The sequence below is a fragment of the Pituophis catenifer genome, unplaced genomic scaffold (genome assembly GCF_029215685.1).
Source record: "Pituophis catenifer annectens isolate HBS135680 unplaced genomic scaffold, rPitCat1.0.hap2 SCAF_6, whole genome shotgun sequence".
In the NCBI taxonomy this organism is placed as follows: domain Eukaryota; kingdom Metazoa; phylum Chordata; class Lepidosauria; order Squamata; family Colubridae; genus Pituophis; species Pituophis catenifer.
This window is the reverse complement of record NW_027256886.1, coordinates 2,861,810-2,884,076: the sequence shown is the minus strand read 5'-3', so window position 1 is coordinate 2,884,076 and position 22,267 is coordinate 2,861,810. Positions and strand designations below refer to the sequence as shown.

The window sequence follows — 22,267 nt, the reverse complement described above, 5'->3', positions numbered from 1 at the left end:
ATAAATAAAAATAAAATTATAAATAAAATCAAATAATAAAATCAAATCAAAATGCTGGAGACCATGAGTTTTCATCCCGCCGTAGTCATGAAAACCAACTGGAAGGGCCAGTCAATCTCTCTCTCAGCCCAAACCCACCTCACAGGGCTGTTGTTGTAAGGAGCCTGAGTGGCGCAGCAGACTAATGCTACTGTTAAAGGTAGTATTTAGCTTCCAGCTGCCTGCAATTACTGCGAGTTCAATTCTCACCAGGCTCAAGGTTGACTCAGCCTTCCATCCTTTCTAAGGTAGGTAAAATGAGGACCCGGTTTGTGGGGGCAATAAGCTGACTTTGTATAAAATATACAAAAGTATGAAGGCTATTGCTTAACGCCTTGTAAGCCGCCCTGAGTCTTCGGAGAAGGGCGGCATATAAATCAAAAATAAAAATAAAAAATAAAAAAAAAATAGGTGGGTTGAATATGTTCATCACCTTGAATTATTTGTAACAATGACAAAGGTGGGGTTCAAAATAAGTAGGTTAAACAAGTAAGCAAATACGGCATATAAGGCACTCCTGAGTATAAGATACTCCTTAGTTTTTGGGGAGGAAAATAAGGGGGAAAAATTCTGCCTCTGCCTACCAGCATCCATCGGTATTCATCTGGCTAGCGCCTTGTCAGTGTGTGTGAGTTGAGGGTTGTTTGGAAACTGAAACAGTATTTGCTGTGTGAGCAACGAGACAGCAAGGAGCCTGGGCGTGGCTTACCTCAACTGTTCTGTACTAAAGCTGCATGTTGTGCTGAGCTCTGAAACTAAAAACTGAAACTCCTCTCCTCTGCTTGTGTTTTGCTTGTATTTACTACCACGTTGGAAAACCTGCTTTTGGTATTGTATATTTACTTCATGTGTTATATAGAAAGAGAAGTTATTGAATCCTGCTGAATCAGTTACTTGTCCGCGCTTTCTGGATGTGATTGCTGCTGCAAACTCTGACACGTCCTTGCAGCAAATAGCGAACAGCCAGGTCAGCTTCAGCACATTATTGCAGCCTGGTTCAGCACGAGCAGCTGATTGGCAGGTGGATTGGCCTCCCGGAATACCCCCAATCAGCTGATCTAGGCTGCAGGGATTGCCAGAGACCATCGCCTCCTCCAGGCCTCGCGTTTTTGGCCTCGTGAGTGGGGCTACATTGGGTGTTATAAGAACACCCACATTTTCACCCTCTTTTAGAGGGGGGGAATAGTGCGTCTTTATACTCCGAAAAATACAGTAACAAGAATTCAAGCAAGGAAACTCAGAACGCAAGAATGGTAAGAACTGCAACTGGCTTTAGATACATACACACAGCAGCGAAGTGACACTTGCAGATTCCAATTTGACTTGCCGCAAATGATTTTTTTAAGCCTGAGGTGCTGTCATAGCACTCTCTCTAATGTAAGCCAATATATTGCAGCACAGACTAGTTATCCTTTGCATCAGAGAGGTTTAATGACTCCAAATTGAATATTAGCAGGGACCAAAAAAAAGAAAAAAGAATGCATTTCTTTCCCAGCATTTACAAGTGGATTGGAGAATAAATAAACACTAGTTAGTGTTCAAACTCTTTCCCCCCCTCAAAAAAAAAAAAAAGAAAGAAAAAGAAAAACAGGAAATGTTTCCCAGACATTTAAGTCACTCCACGAGAAAATCGGAGGGGTTGCTATTCAACTTTTTCTCTGCTTTCTAGAAAGAATGGTGGCAAAATAAAGAGACTGCCACAGCAGTTCCAGAGGTGAAAATCTGTTGGCTTACTAGAGGTTTTTGAAGTACAACCCGGTTAGTAAAATCCACTATGGCCCAATGGTTAAGATTTGAAGGGTGGCAGGTTGGTCACCACCAACCTGAACTCAGGTTCTTGACTTCTGAATTCTTATCACCATCAAGAAACCCCATTCAGCAATGACAGTGGAACAAAACGGAAAAGGGGCCTCCAAAATTGGCAACTTTTAAGACTTGTCCCAAAGGTGTTTCTTCAGGAGGCAACTGGACTTCCTTGTTCTTGTTTTTTTTTTTTTTTTTGAAGACGTTTCACTTCTCATCCAAGAAGCTTCTTCAGCTCTGACTGGATCGGGGGGGGGGGGGGGAATGGAAGGATTTATATTCCTTGCAGACAAAGCTGGTCATTTGCATCCTTTGGGGAGAAATATAAATCCTTCCATTCCCCACCATCCAGTCAGAGCTGGAAGAAGCTTCTTGGACTTCAAAGAAAAAAAAAAAACCCAAGGAAGTCCAGTTGCCTCCTGAAAAAGCATCTTTGGGACAACCATGACCCAGATGGCGGAGAATCTCCACAGACTTTTATGACTTGTGGACTTCAACTCCCAGAATTCCTCAGCCAGCATGGCTGGCTGAGGAATTCTGGGAGTTGAAGTCCACAAGCCTTTAAAATGGCCGTTTGGAGAGCCCTGTGTTAGAAAGAATAAGCTACCACAACCCTTTTATTTGGCAAATTTCAAGTCATCAGTGTGTTCAAGTCAACAAACACTCTGAACAGAAGTTCTCTGATGGTTTGAAAGCTGTCGGAACGAGCAGAAGAACCCTATGTGAAGTGTCCATGAGAGGCCTAGCTAGGATCTATGTGGAGTCAGTATGCGGCCAAAGTCGAACCACAAAAATTACCAAAAAACCCCCCCCAAAACCCACGTATTTGTCAGAGGCTGAGAGGAACCGACTTCAGTAGCTTCAGGAGAAACACAAAACCCCTCAAAAACGAGCCACGTCGTCCACCTCCGATGAACCAGACTTGTCAGCAAGACCGACACAAAACAGAGCACCGACGTTAGCGGCCTAAGAACACTTACTTATGTACAGGGATTTCTCTTTATCGACCAATGCTTTGTGTGAGGTAGGTGAGCGTTTCCCCCCGTTTTATGCAAAGAACAGTGAAAGGGGTGAGGGGTGGAAAAAGGACTCCGTGGTTTTGGGATGACATCACATTTCTGAGCGAGCGTGTGGAACTACCCTGCCTTCCAAAAGAATCTTTTATCTCCAACCTTGGCGACGTTAAGACTCGTGGACTGCAACTCCCAGAATTGCTCAGCCAGCTTTGCTGGCTTAAAAGTTGCTGAGGCTGGAGACCCCTGGTTTAAAGGACAATTTGATTAATGCCAGCAGCATCTTCTCTATCCTGTCTTATCCTACTGTCCTATCTTTGCAGGGATGAAATGCTCCCGGTTCGGACCGGATCGCCCGATCCGGTAGCGATGGCGGCAGGTGGTTCGGAGAACCGGTAGCAAAAATCCCTGCCCTCCCCTTCCCGCCCCACCATGCCCAGCTGAGCCGCACGATCATCAGAGGCTTTTTTTTTTTTTACTTTTAAAAGCATTTTTTCTTCAACTTCTTCCGCCAAAAAAAAATGCTTTTAAAAGTGAAAAATAAAAAAAAACACCTCTGATGATCGCGCGGCTCAGCTGGGATCGTCAGAGGCTTTTCAAAGCATTTTTTTCTGCACCCTCTTCTGGGGAAAAGTTGGTTAAAAAAATGCTTTGAAAAGGCTGTCGATCAGGCAACACAGCTGGGATCGTCAGAGCCTTTTCAAAGCATTTTTTAAACCACCTCTTCCGCTGAAGAGGTTGCAGAAAAAAAAACGCTTTAAAAGTCTCCCTGACGATCCCAGCTGAGTTGCCTGATCGTCAGAGAGACTTTTAAAGCATTTTTTTTCTGCAACCTCTTCAGCGGAAGAGGTGGTTTAAAAAATGCTTTGAAAAGCCTCTGACGATCCCAGCTGAGTTCCTGATCGACAGAGGCTTTTCAAAGCATTTTTTTTTGCATTTGCAGAAAAAATGCTTTGAAAAGTTAAAAAAAAAAAAAAGGCCACGCCCACCCAGTCACATTACCCCCCCCAAGCCACACCCACAGAACCGGTAGTAACAAATTTTACATTTTACCCCTGTATCTTTGCCTTTCTCTTTTCTGCTTTACAGCTGGTTCTTGGACTCAATGGACCACCTCCCATGGAGCCAAGCAAATGCAGGAAGTTCAAGAGATCTTTTTTTGAAGGACTCAAAAAGTTGTTGGGACAATAACTGTTAAGGTTGACTTGGGATTTGCGCATCTTTACTGCTTACCTGGACATTAGTAGACATCCCCACCCTCAACCCTTGACCCCAGTGAGCAGCTTTATATATAGAAAGACTTTAAATAGTATACAGGTCTCTGGTTTATCCAGCAATTATTTCCTTCCGTCCCATCCCACACGTGGTGTCTGCCAGGAACATTAAATATACAACGAAATAAAAGCCACAGGATTGTCAGCCAGCCGAGAGTTCGAATCCCACATGCGCAGGGGGCCATGCACACGATTTCTTCTTGCTCTTCGGCCACCTCCTTCGGCCACGATGGGTGCTTTGGGCCTCCCTTCTTCCGAGAAAGAGAGCAACGCTCGTCTTTCTTTCTGACGGAGGCCGCCGGGTCAGTTTTGCTCTCCTTCGGACGACTCTTCTTCCGCTTCCTCGAGCCACTGGATGAACTTCTGAAGCTGCAAAAACAATGCCAGGGTGGGTGAGAGACAATCGACATGCAGCTATGGCAGCGGTGAAATCTGAACCCGTTTGCCACCGGTGTGCTGGCCACGCATGCGCAGTGCATGCCAAAAGCACACTGTGTGCTCACATTGATAACACGCACCAAACGAATGCAAAAAAAGTAGAACAGCAGGGGGGAGGGGGGGAACAGCTGTGCCGCGTGATTTAGCTTCGCTAGAAAGCAGTATTTCCTGCTTTCTAGCAAATATAAACCGTGCGGCACAGCTGATCGTTGGGAATATTGCAAACTGAGGTGTGGGTTTTGGGTTTTTTTTTTTTTTTTTTTTTGCCAAGTAGTGTTTGACTTTCTGGAAATCTGGCTGAAGGAATTTTCCCTCATCTTAGAATACTGCAACGCCCTCTACGTGGGGCTGCCCTCAAAAGACTATTCGGAAGCTGCTAAAGGAAAGGAATCGGGTGACCAAGGCACTAATGGCTTGAGAATCTCTACTGCGGAATTGCTGCTGAGCCTAAATTCAAACTGCTGGGTTTAATCTATAAAGCCCGACCTGCCACCGTTCTGGAACATCTTAGGGATCGTCTCCTCCAGCCAGAATCTACCTGTCCTGGGTCACCTCTCCTGCGCGAGCTGCACTGGCTCCCGGTGGTCTTCTGGGTGTGCTTCAAGGTTTTGGTTACTACCTTTAGAGCGCTCCATGGCTTAGGACCTGGTTATTTACGGGACCGCCTGCTACCACCAATAGCCTCCCACCGGCCGGTACGCTCTCATAGAGAGGGGCTCCTCCAGGTGCCGTCAGCCAAGCAGTGTCGACTGGTGGCCCCCAGGGGGAGGGCCTTCTCTGTGGGGGCACCCACTATCTGGAACGAGCTCCCCCCGGAGATACGGAGGATCCCGGATCTGCGCACTTTCCGCCATGCTCTTAAGACCTTTTTATTCCACCAGGCGGGCCTGGCCTAATTTTCTCCCCTTTCTTTTAAATTTTTAAACTGAAATTTTAATTTGTTTTAAATTATTGGGTTTTTTAATTGTCTTGGGCTAAATTATTTAATTTGGCTGTAATTGTTTCTAACTTTTGTATTTATGTATTTTATTCTGCGCCCTGAGTCCTTCGGGAGTAGGGCGGTATATAAATTTAATAAAACAAACAAACAAACAAACAAACAACATGAACAACAGTGGGATTCAGCCAGTTCAGGCAAACAGGCAATTAGATTGCTGGCTGGCTCCACCCCTTCCAGGAGTCCCCACACGCCCCATTTTCACTCCCAGGAGGCTTCAGGGAGGCCTCCTAGGCCCAAAATGGGGCGTGGGGGAGGGTGGCACATCCCCCCCCCCAGCGGCCTGTTTTTGCTCTAGGGGCGTGGGGGAGGCCGAGTGCTGCCTATCACACTCCATAGCCACGCCCACCCAGCCGGTCATTAGGGCAGAGAACCAGTTGTTAAAGTATTTGAATCCCACCACTGGCCATGAAGAGTCTACCTGTCCTGGGTCATGAAGGGAAGGAATTCTAACCCTGGTGACTTTTTCTGGGGGTGGCCTTGGCACTCAGCAACCGCTCTCCCCTGAAATGTACCTGTTCCCTTACACCTTGGTTTTCTGTAAGGCAGTAAGCATAATTCTGTGTAATGGGCTTTATAAATGGGTGATAATTGGGTGTGGTTTTGCTTGGATTTGCTTTTATACATTCTGCTTATAGCTATTTTTAGGTAAGTGACTGTATTTGCTTTTATTGGGGCTTTAATGTTTGTAAACCATCTGGCATCTTGGGGTATGAGGTATAAATTAGCGTGATGGATGGATATGGCTCACAAACTCTTGATCCTCACGGATGGTAACTTACCCGCTGGTTTTTACGTAGCTGTCTGCCTTTATCTGATGTGTCCCGTTCAGAAAACCAGGTTAGAATCATCTCTTCTGCTAAGATTTCCAGTTGATAGAATGTCATCAGGACCTGCAATAATAATAATAACTTTATTGTCATTGTACGTGTATACCCATACAACGAAATGACTTACTCTCTGGAAAAAAATACTGTGGGGATAGGACACCCCTAACACCCCTCGGGGTGTGCGTTCTGTTAAGATACAGCCTGTTGTGCCTTAAATGGCTTCTACTGTACTGCCTTAAAATGGCTTCTACTGTACTGCCTTAAAATGGCTTCTGTGCAGCGCAGTGGAGTTCCCATGATAACGCTTTCACAGTACTCCACAAGGGGGCTCCCTCTGGTAAGGGGGAAAATCCAACATTAGAAATTACGTTTGGTCCGGATATTTTCAACAAGGTTTTGATTATTCTTGAGGACAAATGTATGGCCATGATCAATAAAACCAAGATCAGAAAAAAGCATACCAAATAATCATGGATCAGCTAGCAAAACAACAAGGTGGTATCATTTTACTTGATGCTTCTGGGGACACAGGAAAAGCATTTTTAACTAATTTAATTCTCGCCGAAATCAGGACTCAGAGTGAAGTTGCTCTTCCTGTTCCAATACAGGATTGGGATAAATAAATTCCCCGGGCAACGCCGGATTATCAGCTAGTAACCTATATATATGAAAGATAGGCTAAGGGAGATGCCTCCCGTCTTCATGACTTATACATGCAACTAATACCTACTTACAGGGGGAAACAGATCACTGAAATTAATAGGGAGAAACAAAGCTTGAAGCAATCTTCTATCAAGGATATTAGGTGGTAAAATGTAATTCATTCTTGATGTGGGAAGAGCCTTGGGGGCACGGGCTCATGTGATCCCCCTTTTGTGACCTTCTGACAAGCAAAGTCAACGGGGAAGCCAGATTCACTTAACCACCACATTACTCATTTAACAACTTCAGTGATTCACTTAACGACTGTGGCAAGAAAGGTTGTCCAAGGGGCCAAAACTCACTTGACCAAAATTCACTTGAAATTTTGGGCTCAATTATGGTCGTAATTCGAGGACTACCTGTATTCATTTTCAACAAGCAAGGTAGAGCGGAGGTGATAGCTTAACTGGGTGAACTCAATATCCGGCCAAGCAATTGGGAATCTTTCAGGGATTAGCCAAGCAAGTCCTTCACCCAACCTTGGTGAGAGGAACATGGGACCTTCCCATGGATTTAAGGGACAGAAGGAAATCCAGTTCAACCAACAGGTCATTCATTATTCAGCCCGGGATCAACTCCAGCTAGTCTGTCAACACCCACCGGAGACTTACTTTGGCCAGAACCATGATCAGCTTCTCATGTTCCAAGAAGAACTCTTCGATGGCATGCAAAGAATCCAAGTGATCTGACGCTCGCTTGACGTAGTTCTTGAAGAGCGGAGCCCAAGTCTTCAGCAACTGGGAGAAAGGGGAGCAAAGAAAGTTGAATGCTAAAAAGGGTGGGCCTTAAATAAATAAATATATAGAAGAATTCAGAATAGAATAGAATAGAATAGAATAATAGAATAGAATAGAATAGAATAGAATAGAATAGAATAGAATAGAATAGAATAGAATAGATATTGGAATGGAATGGAATGGAATGGAATGGAATGGAATAGAATAGAATAGAATAGAATAGAATAGAATAGAATAGAATAGAATAGAATAGAATAGAATAGATATTGGAATGGAATGGAATGGAATAGAATAGAATGGAATACATATTGGATTGGAATGGAATGGAATGGAATGGAATGGAATGGAATAGAATAGAATAGAATAGAATAGAATAGAATAGAATAGAATAGAATAGAATAGAATAGATATTGGAATGGAATGGAATGGAATGGAATGGAATAGAATAGAATAGAATAGAATAGAATAGAATAGAATAGAATAGAATAGAATAGAATAGAATAGAATAGATATTGGAATGGAATGGAATGGAATGGAATAGAATAGAATGGAATAGAATAGAATAGAATAGATATTGGAATGGAATGGAATGGAATGGAATGGAATGGAATGGAATGGAATGGAATGGAATAGAATAGAATAGAATAGAATAGAATAGAATAGAATAGAATAGATATTGGAATGGAATGGAATGGAATAGAATAGAATGGAATAGAATAGAATAGAATAGATATTGGAATGGAATGGAATGGAATGGAATGGAATGGAATGGAATAGAATAGAATAGAATAGATATTGGAATGGAATGGAATGGAATGGAATGGAATGGAATGGAATGGAATAGAATAGAATAGAATAGAATAGATATTGGAATGGAATGGAATGGAATGGAATGGAATGGAATGGAATGGAATAGAATAGAATAGAATAGAATAGAATAGGAATGGAATGGAATGGAATGGAATGGAATGGAATGGAATGGACCTTGGAGGTCTTCTAGGAAATTTTACACCATTTCAGACAAGTGGCTGTCCCGTCTCTTCTTAAAAACCTCCGGTGATAAAGCTCCCCACAACTCACAAAGAATATTCATTGCATGACAACAAGATATAATATACTGCTTTTTATAAAGCAATGAAATTAATATTGTTCTGTGATTTTAAAAGGAAATGATTTTAATGAAGAAATTTGCAACAAGATAAAAAATAAACGATTGAAATATTAGAAGAGAAGCAAAGGAACATAAAGAAGATGTAGTGAGAAAGAAATCAGAAAAAGAAATATTTTTCTTTTTTTTTTTTGCAAATTTTTTATCAAAACCTTAGTTCTCTTTTGAATACGGGCCACTTGTGGTCTCCTCAAATTACAACTTAGTTGGCCTTAGGAGGCCAGCCCGATTTTCACAAACCTTAAGAATCTCTTCCCCTCTAAGGGTGTATTTCAGCCACCCTTTGGGAGGTGTGAAGTTATTTCTTAAACAAACAGATGGATAGAAACAGAAAACAAAAAACGGCATAGGGGTCCTTTGAATATTTCGTTTTTGTTTTCTTTTCGTTTTACTTTTGTTTTCACCTATTTCACAATCAGCCAGACAATTTTTGGCATTTTTGTCTGCCCATCGACTTCTTTTCTGAGAACCTGGGACCGGCAGATGTGAACGTTTGATGATACCAAAGGTATCATCGCAGGATTTTTACCCCAAAAGTTTTTTATTAAAATAAATTCAATAAAAATCAAAAAAATCTGATTTAAATAAAAAAATCCGATTTAAATCAAAAAAATCTGATTTTTTTTTGATTTTTTAAAAAAAATCATTGATTTTTATCCACCCTGGGGCCACCACAGGCGCCCCTGACACAAGTGATGTCGAGCTGGCCACGCCCTCCCTGGCCATGCCCACTCGCCCCCCCTGAGGTCAAACACAACCCTGATGTGGCCCTCAATGAAATCGAGTTTGACATCCCTGCTCTAAAAGGATGCAAATGACCAGCATGTCTGCAAGGAATGTAAACCCTTCCATTCCCCACTATCCTGTCAGAGCTGAAGAAGCTTCTTGGAGGAGTAGCGAAACGTCTTCTAAACTGCTAAACTGCAGGCAGACGGCAGGCAGGCAGAAGTAGCCTGCAGTACTGCACTCTAACCACTGCGCCACCGTGGCTCTTCCGTGGGATGGGAGGAGAATTGGCATTGAGCGTAAAAGTCATAACGGAACCAATCCTTGCTTCCCGCCAGTGGGCAGGAAACACCTCCGTTGACAAGGCGAAATTGGATGATGCTCTTTCTGCTCTTCCTGTTTTAAGGAAATTTGCACAGGGGTTAAACAGAAGCACCTTTGTATCTCTTCCCAAAGGTGCTTTTTTTTTTTCAAGAGGCAACTGGACTTTCTGGTTTTCCTTTGAAGACATACAGAGACATACAGAGCTGAAGAAGCTTCTTGGGTGAGAAGCGAAACATCTTCAAAGATAAAGAAAATCCAGCTGCCTCTTGGGGGGAGAAAAGCACCTTTGGGACAACCATGACCTCGATGTCCGAGAATTACCACAGACTTTCGACATTCATGAAGAAAGCCCTGACAAGAGTTCTGTCCCGGTCGCACGCACACACACAAACAGACAGCCAGGAGTTAATGAATCAAACAGTCAGGAATTCCTTTAAGATAACAGTCTTGGCAGCGACCCATGAACTGCCTGCCAAGAGATTTTACTCACTAAGGGAGGTTTTTTTTCTCCTCAGTCCGATATACCAAATTAATTCCACAAAGCAAAGAATTGTCAAAGTCCAGTCCGAAGAAATCCAAAAAGAGATTCTAACAGGGTTCTAGAAACACGATATGACTTCCGAGCTTTTCAATTTGTCCGTCACAAGGCCTGAATAGCCGACAAACACCCTTTTATCCCATGTGGGGTGTGGTCCAGTGACTGAGCTCAATCTCTGGCCCGCCCACGCCTCTTTCTCTGCTGCGCGCGCTTATCCTTCCGACACTGTCTGGGATCCAGCCAAAACTCATCCCCCTCGCTCTCTATCTGCGGCTGCTCCGAAGTGCCTTGCTCCTGGCATATCTCTTGGCCTTCGGAGGAAACCTGAGGTGATCCCTGCGCATGTGTAAGATGGCGGACCTCCGAGGGGCTCGCTGTTGAGGTTGATGGGGAAAAGGAGAACTTTGGAAATGTCGGAGGCTGTTTTAGTGATCTTGAGCCCCACGTTCAGCATGCCGATGGTCTGACGGTTCAGATGTGCCATCCCTTATCGGGATTGGCCCTGGGATGGCAGAGCTACAGCGAGGAGATGTAATCGGAGCGCTGTAAGGAGGGCGGCGGCGGCGGCGGCCTCCACGATGACTCCACAGCTGCGGAGCCCCGGAGATCGGGCATTTCATCCTACGGACTGACTGTAGGAGGTGAAGGAGTTAAGGTGGTCTGGGGAGTCTAACTGAGCCGGATGGAGAACTGAGGGAGCCGAGGGAATCATCTATAGCGACCCAAGCCTCCCTTCGATTTGACGGCCGAAAAAAAAGCTGGGCTGCCGGGGGAGGGGGGGTGCGGGAAGGCGATGGACCCGCACCCGGAGGCTCGGAGGCCTGTTGGCCGCTTCAAACAGTTATTTAGCCCAGATTTGAGGCCCGGGGTGTATGGCCCAGCGGTCAGCTGCGCCTGAAAACCCCCTACATGGACCGAGACCTGGGAAGATCGTGGCAGAATTTGCTCGGAGAAAATTGGCAGGACTATTGGGGGGATTTGGCCCGGAACATCGAAGGGAGTTGGGGAGTGATAGAGGGGGATTCCAATTACCATCTGGTTTCCCCCTTGGATTCGCCCCCCCCTATGAAAATGGCCTCCCCCCCGTTGCTACCTGGACTCTCTATTAGGTCGGCCCATTTTTCCATCACTACTGACTCTGGGACTTTATTATCACCCTCCTGGATTTTTATGTTTGTTCTCTATCTCCTTCTGCTGCTGGCTAGTTTATTCCTGCCGCCCGATTTCCACCTTTAGGCCTTGGCTCGGGGGAGGAGAGATTGCAGGCTGGAGGGAGAAGCTGAGAGTCCAGGTCAAGGACTGCTGCTCCATCTGCAGGGAGAAAGTGACTATTGTTGGCCTTTTACATCCAGCCGCGGTGAGAGAACGGCTGTGGCCATCCGCCTGCACTGCAACCATCTGATCTGGTCGCCCCATCACTGTGAGAGAGTGAGGGGGCCCCAGCTTCATCCTGGCCAGCCTCTTTTGCCATCTTTTGCCATCTCTCACCTCAATGACTATCTTTAAATTTCGCTGACATCCAAGGTTCCCCTTTTCCATCTCATCATACTTGTATGGCTTATACCTCGGCAGATTTGCTTGCGCTGCGAGATGCCCCCCTCTCGCGGCGATGGCCTTCCACTCTATCAAAGGCCTACCTTAAGGACGGGCTTTGGAGCCCCGAGAGGTGGCATGTTTTAAAGCGGGGATTGAGGGGTTTTTTAATTAGGGTTTTTAATAATTTTTTAAGGGGAACTGGGAGGGCGACCAAAGGGGATGGGGGGGGTAATCCACCTAGGTCAGGGCCCAGCCTGGCACAGGGTAACGGGCTGGAGGGCGCAGGACGAGGGATTGGGGATGTCATCAGCACGGTGAATGGGAGGGGCAGATATGGCGGGAGCAGAGGACCTTATCCTGTGCCGGGGGTGCGCACTCGCTATTTGAGAGCGATTGCACGCCCCGGTCCTCAAGGCTCCCCTCGGATACTAGGTGGCTCAGATACTCAGGACCTGGGCCTCCGGCTGATGCTGTGCAACGCCAGGTCCGTGGTAAATAAGGGCCCCCTCATTTACGATCTTATTCAAGAGGAGGGAGCGGACCTGGCGGGTATTACGGAGACCTGGTTGGGCCCGGAGGGAGGGGTCCCTCTGGTTGAGATGTGTCCACCAGGCTTCAGAGCATTCCATCAGCCGAGGGCCCAGGGGAGGGGCGGGGGGGGTGGCGGTTATTATTAACGAAGGTCTGGGTCCGAGGGAGACCACTGTGCCACAGATTGCCGGGTGTGAGTCCCTCTTTGTGAGATGGGGTCATGGGGTTCAGATGGGCTTGTTGCTTACGTACCTGGCTCCCTGCCGCGTGGCAACGGCCCTGCCCGAGCTACTCGACGTGATAGCCACGGTGGCAGTTGATACACCCAGGCTTATGGTCATGGGTGATTTCAATCTGCCGTCCGTTGGTGAAACGTCAGAGATGGCTCGGGAGTTCATGGCTTCCATGACGGCCATGGACCTGACCCAGTTAGTTCATGGCCCCACTCACAGGGGGGGACACACACTGGACCTGATTTTTGTCTCTGGCCAGTGGTTGAGTGGTCTTATTATAGGGGATATAGACATGAAACCCTTGTCATGGTCAGATCACTCACTCCTTCGTCTGGACCTTCGAACCGCTACACCCCGCCGCAAGGAGGCGGACCCAATTAGATGGATCCGCCCCAGGCGCCTGATGGATCCTGATAGGTTCCAGACGGAGCTTGGGCCAATTCCTGAAGATCTGGCACACGACTCGGCTGAGGACCTGGTAGCTGCCTGGGATCGGGCGGCTGGTGGGGCCTTGGATCGAGTCGTGCCTTTGCGGCCTCTGACCCGGTGTCGATCCCTCGCGGCTCCTTGGTTCACCGAGGAGCTGAGGGAGATGAAACGCCGGAAAAGACGCCTAGAGAGTGGTTGGAGGGCCAGTCTCGCTGAATCTGACCGAACACTGGTAAGGTCGCATATTAAGACCTACCTAGTGGCGATAAAGACGGCAAAGTTTAACTACTTTTCCGCCTCTATTGCGTCATCAGGGAATCGTCCGGCCGCCCTGTTCAGGGTAACCCGCTCCCTGCTCCATCCGGGAGCGCGGGAGGATCCCTTGGAAGGCAGGGCGGAGGATTTCGGACAATACCTGTATGACAAAATCGCTCAGATCCGGGGGGATTTGGACTCTGACTGGGTAGATCAGGGCAGGGTGACGAGGAATAGTCTTGAGAATGTTACCTGGGAGGAGTTTGATGCTGTGACTCCGGATGATGTGGACAGGATTTTGGGGAGACTTAGTGCGGCCACATGTTTACTGGACCCGTGTCCCTCCTGGTTGGTACTGGCCTCCCGGGAGGTTACACGAGGCTGGCTCCAGGGTGTTATCAACGCTTCGTTGAGTGAGGGTCACTTCCCCGCCGCCTTGAAAGAAGCGGTGGTGAGGCCTCTCCTCAAGAAGCCGTCCCTGGATCCGGCAATATTGGCCAACTATCGTCCTGTCTCCAACCTTCGCTTCCTGGCGAAGGTTGTTGAGAGTGTGGTCGCGCGACAGTTTCCACAATTCTTGGAGGAAACATCCTATCTAGATCCGTTCCAGTCGGGCTTCAGGCCTGGACACAGCACGGAAACGGCATTGGTCGCGTTGGTTGATGATCTCTGGAGGGCTCGGGACAGGGGTTGTTCCTCTGTTCTGGTCCTGTTAGACCTCTCAGCGGCTTTTGATACCATCGACCATGGTATCATGCTGCACCGGCTGGAAGAGTTGGGGATGGGGGGCACCATATTACGGTGGTTCTCCTCCTTTCTCTCCGACCGGTCGCAGTTCGTGTTGGCAGGTGGGCAGAGGTCGACCTCAAGGCCTCTTATATGTGGAGTGCCTCAGGGGTCGGTCCTCTCGCCCCTCCTGTTCAACATTTATGTGAAGCCGCTGGGCGAGATCATCCGTGGCTTTGGGGTGAGATACCACCAGTACGCTGATGACACCCAGCTGTACATCTCCACCCCAGGCCACCCCAACGATGCCCTTGAAGTGATGTCCCAGTGCCTGGAGGCTGTGCGGATCTGGATGGGGAGGAACAGGCTCAGGCTCAACCCTTCCAAGACTGAGTGGCTGTGGCTCCCGGCATCCCGATATAGTCAGTTGACTCCATCACTGACTATTGGGGGCGAGTCGTTGGCCCCCACAGAGAGGGCTCGCAATCTGGGAGTCCTCCTGGATAGGCAGCTGTCCTTGGAGGAACATCTGACGGCTGTAACCAGGGGGACCTTTTGTCAGGTTCGCCTGATCCGCCAGTTGCGGCCCTTTCTTGATCGGGATTCCCTGTGCACAGTCACTCATGCCCTCGTCACCTCTCGCCTTGACTACTGCAACGCTCTCTACATGGGGCTCCCCTTGAGGAGCACCCGGAGGCTCCAACTGGTCCAGAATGCAGCAGCGCGGGTAGTGACGGGAGCAGCCTGGCGCTCCCATGTAACACCGCTCCTGCGCGAGCTGCACTGGCTCCCGGTGGTCTTCCGGGTGCGCTTCAAGGTGTTGGTTATCACCTTTAAAGCGCTCCATGGCATAGGGCCTAGCTATCTTCGAGACCGCCTGCTGCCACCGACAATCTCCCATCGACCCGTGCGCTCCCACAGAGAGGGCCTCCTCGGGGTGCCATCAGCCAAACAGTGCAGGCTGGTGACCCCCAGGGGGAGGGCCTTCTCTGTGGGGGCACCTACCCTCTGGAATCAATTGCCTCCAGAGATAAGGAGAATCCAAGACCTCGGTGCCTTCCGCCGTGCCCTTAAAACCTTCCTTTTTCAGCAAGCCGGGCTGGCCTAATTTTTTAAGTGTTTTTAAGTGTTTTGTTTATTGTTTTTAATTAATGGGGCCAAATTTATATATGTATATTTTAACTGTATTTTAATATTTGTACTTGATGTTTTTACTTGGCTGTTCACCGCCCTGAGTCCTCAGGGAGAAGGGCGGTATACAAATTCAAAATAAAATAAAATAAATAAAATAAATAAAAATTGCCAGAGAGGAGGGTCCTGAGAGGGAGGCCTTGCCAAATCCTCTCCTTCACCTTCTGAGTCCTCTCCCTGTTAGGACAGGCTCGGGGGTCGGAGTCACAACAACGAGACTCCTTGGCACCTTAGCAGTGCATCTTCCAGCTTTCAGCTGACCTGCCTGTCTGAAACAACCAATTCCTGACTCTGGGCAGAAGAAACCTTCAAGGAATTTAAAGGCAGACTAAACCAAGGGAAGATGGATGCTCACAGGGACTACCAGGGTGCAGTAATGTTGAGGATCCTTTTCCGCGTTCATCTGCTGTAGAGGGTATTCCAACACAACTTTGCTGAGTACCGCCATCACTTCTTTCAGGCCAATGTTATAGGCGTATCTGCAAAGGGAAGGAGAAACGTTATCAGTCGTCCTTGTTATTTACAGATCATGCCAACCATACTTCGTTTCATCTGTCTTAAGACGCTGTACGGCTTTTCTGACGCTGCTGAACATGAACGGTTGTTGTGGCCCGTACATGGCCTGTGCAGCTGGTGGCTGATTCGGATAGCGAGGAGGCTGGTGTGGTGCTGCGCCAGCAGCTTATGCAGCTGGCACTCAAGTCGGACAGTGAGGAGGCTGGAGAAGATGTGGTGCCAGAGGCGGGGATTCAGCCAGGGCCTTCAGAACCTCCAGAAGCTTCCATGGGTGAAGAGGATGAAGAGGAGGAGCCTCTTCTCGATGCACGGGCACGCAGAGCTGCCAAAAGGCAGGAGTGGCTCCTCAGGAGGAGGTCTCCTCGAGAGTAAGGCTTGGGGCTAATTGGCCACTCCCTTAGCCTATTTAAGGAGGAACGCCGACTGAAGCAATTTGCAGGGAACAACTTGTTCACTCTCCTTCGTGCCTTGATCTTTGTTCTTTGCAAATTGCTTCTGGGCTTTCTGCCAATCATAGTAAGATTAAGATTATTTATTCTTTGGATTTTTGTAGGCTGTTAAGAAAGTTAATTAACAGCCTTTGTTTGGAAAAAAAACCCTTATTTAATTTAGTAAACTAAGGTTTGTACAGACTTTGTGTGTGCTGCGTTCTTTGGGGTCCGTAGCTGGGGAAAAACAACGGCCTCCAAAGGAGCACCGATACAAGAGCGGGACGAAACAGAAATACCCACGATTTCAACCGCAAGGAAGATGAAGTGGTCACGGTTAAGTCGATTGTTCTATTCAAATAACAATCGTATTTGTGTGTTTCTATTTGGATATCGCTTCTGGATTGTGGGCTTGTTATGGGAAAAATCAATTGAAACTTTGACTTGGGTTCTGCCGATTAGACAGATGTGTTGTTAGAGAAATGGCCAGTTATATACTAATGTGTAAAAAGTAAAAAAAAAAAAAAAAAAAAAAAGTTGAGGTTGTAATGTTGTTATCTTGTACTGTGCTAAAAAAAGTCGGAGGTTAACACCTTTTTCTTTCTTTCCTTCTACCTCATATTTTCCTTTTTCTTCCCTTAATTTCCTTTTTTTAATTTTTCTTTGTATTTTATACATCAGAGGCCTTCAAACTTGGTAGCTTTAAGACTTGTGGACTTCCAAGTTTGAAGACCTCTGTTATACATTAATAAAACAATAAAAGTTATATACAGAGAAGAACAGGACCAAACATTTAAACTGACTAAAGAAATGCAGGTCCAGAACAAAATTTCATTGTCATTTATTCACTAATATCCCAGTCTAAATTTAAATAATAAACCACATGCTGGTGTCCACGAAGTGGGAGATTGGCCACCTACATCTCTGCTCACCAGGTCTTGGAACATGCCTGTCTCTGGACAGCACCACTTTCTCCCCTAAAGTCACGAAAAACCTGACCAATGTCTTACTTGAGAGAGTTGATCTCCAGAACCAGGTTGTCACAAGATATTTTTTCTTCTTCGCCTCTCTGCAAAGTCCCCAATACCTCATTCTGGAAAACTGAAATCAAGAGCAGATTAGAAACAGAGTTGAGTACTCAGGTGGATGAAGAGCTGATAAAAGCAACTTTTGGCTTCAATTCTGAAATCTAGAAAGCTTTCTTCTTCTTCTTCTTCTTCTTCTTCTTCTTCTTCTCCATACTCAATTCAGTTTCTCCTTTAGTGTCATGCAGGAAGGTGCATTGAGAGTCAACTTCCTGCCACAAAAGAGAGAAATGAGATTACCTTTGATGTCGTCCATCTGAGGGGAAGCTGTCCGGCTGTCCATCTGCTCAGACCCAAAGCTCATATCACTTTCAGACTCACTTTCTTCTTCGGTCTTTACGGTGAGGCCTAGTTAAGATGGCGGAAAGAAATCTTCTCGAGTTCTCTGATTTCGCTTCAGCACCCTTTCCTTTCTCACAAGTTCATGTTTCTCTCCAGTATTTCCACATCAAGGATTATATTTGGATCAACCTCTTTCTGCTATTGTCGTTCTTACAAAACTGGATCTTGAATGGCTCTTTTGTCCCTAGAGGCTAGGGCTGTGATGGCGAACCTGTGGCACGTGTAGCCATATTGGTGGGCACGCGAGCTCAGCTCTGGCACGTACGTGCGTGCCGGCCAGCTGATTTTCAGGTCTTTTGGGCCCACCAGAAGTAGGGAAACAGGCTGTTTCCTGCCTCCGGAAGGCCTCGGGGAATGGTGGGGAAGGCCCATTTTTTGCTATCCCCAGGCTCCAGACTTTCTAGAAGTCCGGGGAGGGTGAAAATGGCGTCCCCACCCCCCCCACCCCCCGGAGGCTCTCCAGAGGCCGGAAACAGCCCATTTGCCAACTTCCGGTGGGACCGGAAGGCCCATTTTTTGCTGTCCCCAGGCTCCAGAGCCTTTCTAGGAAGTTGGCGAATGGGCTGTTTCTGGCCTCCGGAGGGCCTCCAGGGGGGTGGGGAAGGGCGTTTTTGCCCTCCTCAGACTCCTAGAAAGGCTCTGGAGCCTGGTGAGAGAAAAACGGGCCTACTGGGCCAGGAGCGGGGGGGGGGGGTTCTGCGCGCATGCGCAGGAGGGGGGCAAATAGAATTATTGATGTGGGCATGTGCGCAGGTGCCCCCCCCCCACTCCTGGCACGCAATGGCAAAAAGATTAGTCATCACTGGGCTAGGGGGTCTCCAAAGTTGGCAACTTTAAAACTTGTGGACTTCAACTCCCAGAATTCCTCAGCTAGCCATGCTGGCTGGGGAATTCTGGGAGTTGAAGTCCGCCAGGCTTAAATTTGCCAAGGATGAAGACCCTGCTCTAAAGGCTGCTGCTGCAGGTCTATGAAAATTCGGCACAGCCAGCTCACCATGACCAACCTGCCACGGCCAACTTGCCACAGCCAGCTCGCCACAGAACAAGTCCCTTGAGGGACAAGAGTTACACTAATATCAAAGAAATGGTGGAATAGAATCATTAAAGAAAGAATGCAAAAGGAGAGACAGCATGAAATGTGAAGGGCAAAAATTAAAATAATTTTTTATTTATTTTAAATAATAAAATAGAACTGTTAAATTGTCCCGCAACGAGTTGTCTTGCAGCAACTTGGCCGCGGCGAGTTGGCCGCAGCGAGTTGACTGTGGCAAGTTCTCCCATTCCTGCTGCTGCACCATTTTTCTTGTCAATTCTCGTCGCTTTCAAGAATTGCAGAGGGCTATGGGACAACACCAGAGGTGGGTTTCAGCAGGTTCTGACCAGTTCTGGAGAACCGGTAGTGGAAATTTTGAGTAGTTCGGAGAACCGGAAAATACCACCTCTGACTGGCCCCGCCCCCATCTATTCTTTGCCTCCCAAATCCCAGCTGAAATGGGGATTTTGCAGTAACCTTCCCCTGCCACGCCCACCAAGCCACACCCACCAAGCCATACCCACAGAACCAGTAGTAAAAAAATGTTGAAACCCACCACTGGACATCACGCCATTCCATGCTGGTCATGGCATTCTGAATTCTATTTTTCTCTATGCTCCATTTTGCTTACCCCAAAGGCTTTGCCTTTGTTCCTCCTGGTTTGCATCGTTTTCCTCGGCTGCTTTCCAAAGGTAACCTCTGCCCTGTAAGCCAACCTCTTCGGTGTTGTAGCCTGAAGTAGAAAAGTAGTAACATTGGCTTGATTATCATTACTTGGGGAAAAAGGGCCCAACTAAACAAAAGAAACGGGTGTGTTGACAGCAGTCCCCAAAAAAATTCTACCTCAAAGGAGAATATTTGTAGCTCAAGGCTGAAATGAGAGGTCCCTGATGCTCTCATATTTTGAGTGACAGAGAGCTGTAGCAGAGGGGTGAAAGAGCCACATGTGGCTCCAGAGCCGCAGGTTGCTGATCCCTGGTTTAGGAGCAAGTGACAGAAATCATATATAATGAACTAGACATTATATTTCTATCTTCACCCCATAAACAAACTAATGTTGTGGAGTTAATTATTTCAGGGGCAGCATCTGGAACTAGTAAGCCGAGAACCATGATGATAAAGGAGTTGTAGATGATCAGGCTGAGCGGGAAGGAGGAGTCAAATGCATCATCAGTCACGAATCCCTTCGCGCCCACAAGAGATCTAAATTCAGCCCGTCTTGAATTCCTTTCTATTCTTCTGCTAATTTCCCTTGACTGTTAGTAGTTCAGATTCTTGTAGGCAGCTTTTGCTTACAATATGCATTTGAATTGCCTAGATCCCCTGATTTCCCTGGTGCTGGCAGGTCTGGGACTAGGATCAAGGACCCCAACCACAAACCCGTTCTTGACCACCCAAAATTTCTCCCTCTGCCTAACATACTCTTGCAATATTGATGTTGCGGGGAAAAAATAGGAGCTAGCACTGACAATGTTACCTAGTTTGGTAACGAAATGGCTGCAAGAAAACCACGAAGCTCAGAGAGCACCAAGAACCAACCCCAAGCTACAAATATTCTCTTTTGCCAAAAAGTAGGAGGAGAGCTATATATAAAACAGCTAAAGGTCTTGAACGAAAGGCAGGACACAATTCTAATAAATAAATAAATAAATAAGAAGATATTTGCACCCACAAGAGCAACAAAAGCTAAGTAAAATAAAATAGCTGGAAAAGGAGATTTCAATTGTGCCCAAATGGGAGTTAGAGCCTGCAGCCCACTTTTCCTTCACCACTTCATCATCATCTCCTTCCCACCTACTCGTTCAAAGCAGATTCTTTCTCCAGCTGCTTAATCCTTAGCAGTTATTAATTCTTATCCTTAAATCCTTAGCAGGCTCCCAAGGGAAGACTCTATGGGAAAAAGGCAGAAGAGAATAACAGAATAGGAAGAGACCTAACATCTGGAGGCAAATTGTTCCACTGGTTAATTGTTCTCACTGTCAAGAAATTTCTCCTTAGTTCTAGGTTGCTTCTCTCCTTGATTAATTTCCATCCGTTGCTTCTTGTCCTGAGTTCAGGACTTTGGAGAACAGGTTGACCCCCTCTTCTTGGTGGGCAGCCCCTCAGATATTGGAAGACTGCTATCATGGCATCCCTAGAAAAGCCACAGGAGAACAGTCTCGCTCTCCAATAAATCCCGGGGGCCCATACCTTTTTGCTTCACCTTGCTCTCCTCCTTGTTCACATCCGCATCATCGCTGAACTCATCTTCATCATACTCTTCTTCATCTGCAGGATGCAGGGATACGACTGTGCCTTCTGGAAAGACCTTGTTAGGGCCTACCACCACCTACAATGAAGCAACGTTTCCAAGTTTACTTCCTCCGGGAAGTCAAAAAAGGCTTGCAGATATCAAGCCCCCCAATTCACACAGCTTGGGGGGGGGGCAGGAACCCAGATCCCTAACAAAGCAGCAAGAGAATCAGCTATGAGGCCAAGTTTGTATCCAACTCACATTCTGAGCATCTCTTCCTTGCTGAGCAGCAGGACAGGGTGCTGTGTTTCATTATAAGGATACGTGTGTAGATCAGTGGCGAAATCTAAAATTTGTTACTACCGGTTTTGTGGCCGTGGCTTGGTGGTGGTGGGGTGGTGGTGGTAATGTGACTGGGTGGGCATGGCCAATTTTTATTTTTTTTTTACTTTTAAAATCATTTTTTCTACAACCTCTATGGCGAAGAGGTTGTAAAAAAATGCTTTCAAAAGGCTCTGACGATCCCAGCTGAGCCGCACGATCATCAGAGGCTTTTTTTTTTTTACTTTTAAAAGCATTTTTTCGGCTGTAGAAAAAATGCTTTTAAAAGTAAAAAAAAAAAGCCTCTGATGATTGTGCGGCTCAGCTGGGCATGGGGGGGGGGCAGGGATTTTTGCTACCGGTTCTCCGAATCACCTGCCTCCATCGCTACCGGATCAGGTGATCCGGTCCGAACCGGGAGCATTTCACCCCTGGTTTAGATAAGGATGGGAGGAGGTTGTAATCTTGAGAACAATGACCTTCTGAGACTGCCTGTAGGAGAGGACCAGGCTGAAGGGGTCAAAGGCGTCATCAGCCTCGAGTCCCTTCAAATCCACAAGAGATCTAAGTTGAGCCCACCTTGAATTCCTTTGACTCTTATCTACCGCCAATTTGCTTTTGACCGTTAGTAGTTCAGATTCTTGTGGAGAGCTTTAGCATACAATAAACCTACACATTCATTTGAACTGCCTGGACTCCTGATTTCCTGTGCTCGACACCGCCCTGATTTAAGAGGGGATTCAAAGTTGTGTCGGGGACTTTCTACGAACTGTCAGCCAGCCACCAGATGAATAGGGACAGTGTTTTTTTGAACTGCCA

At 46.9% G+C, this 22,267-nt stretch overlaps 1 protein-coding gene across 1 annotated transcript in view; it reads right to left on the bottom strand.

The window, feature by feature from the left end:
- Nucleotides 1-4,098: 4,098 nt before the first annotated feature.
- The window catches only part of EIF2B5 (eukaryotic translation initiation factor 2B subunit epsilon), a 45,255-nt gene continuing 27,086 nt past the window's right edge, over nucleotides 4,099-22,267 (bottom strand). The window contains exons 9-16 of the mRNA XM_070945922.1: nucleotides 21,085-21,223; nucleotides 19,526-19,627; nucleotides 17,760-17,867; nucleotides 17,445-17,535; nucleotides 15,846-15,969; nucleotides 7,708-7,833; nucleotides 6,347-6,457; nucleotides 4,099-4,498 (exon numbers count right to left, since the gene is read on the bottom strand). Coding sequence (XP_070802023.1) covers nucleotides 4,433-4,498; nucleotides 6,347-6,457; nucleotides 7,708-7,833; nucleotides 15,846-15,969; nucleotides 17,445-17,535; nucleotides 17,760-17,867; nucleotides 19,526-19,627; nucleotides 21,085-21,223 — 867 coding nt within the window. The 3' untranslated portion in view covers nucleotides 4,099-4,432. The remainder of the gene's footprint in view (nucleotides 4,499-6,346; nucleotides 6,458-7,707; nucleotides 7,834-15,845; nucleotides 15,970-17,444; nucleotides 17,536-17,759; nucleotides 17,868-19,525; nucleotides 19,628-21,084; nucleotides 21,224-22,267) is intronic.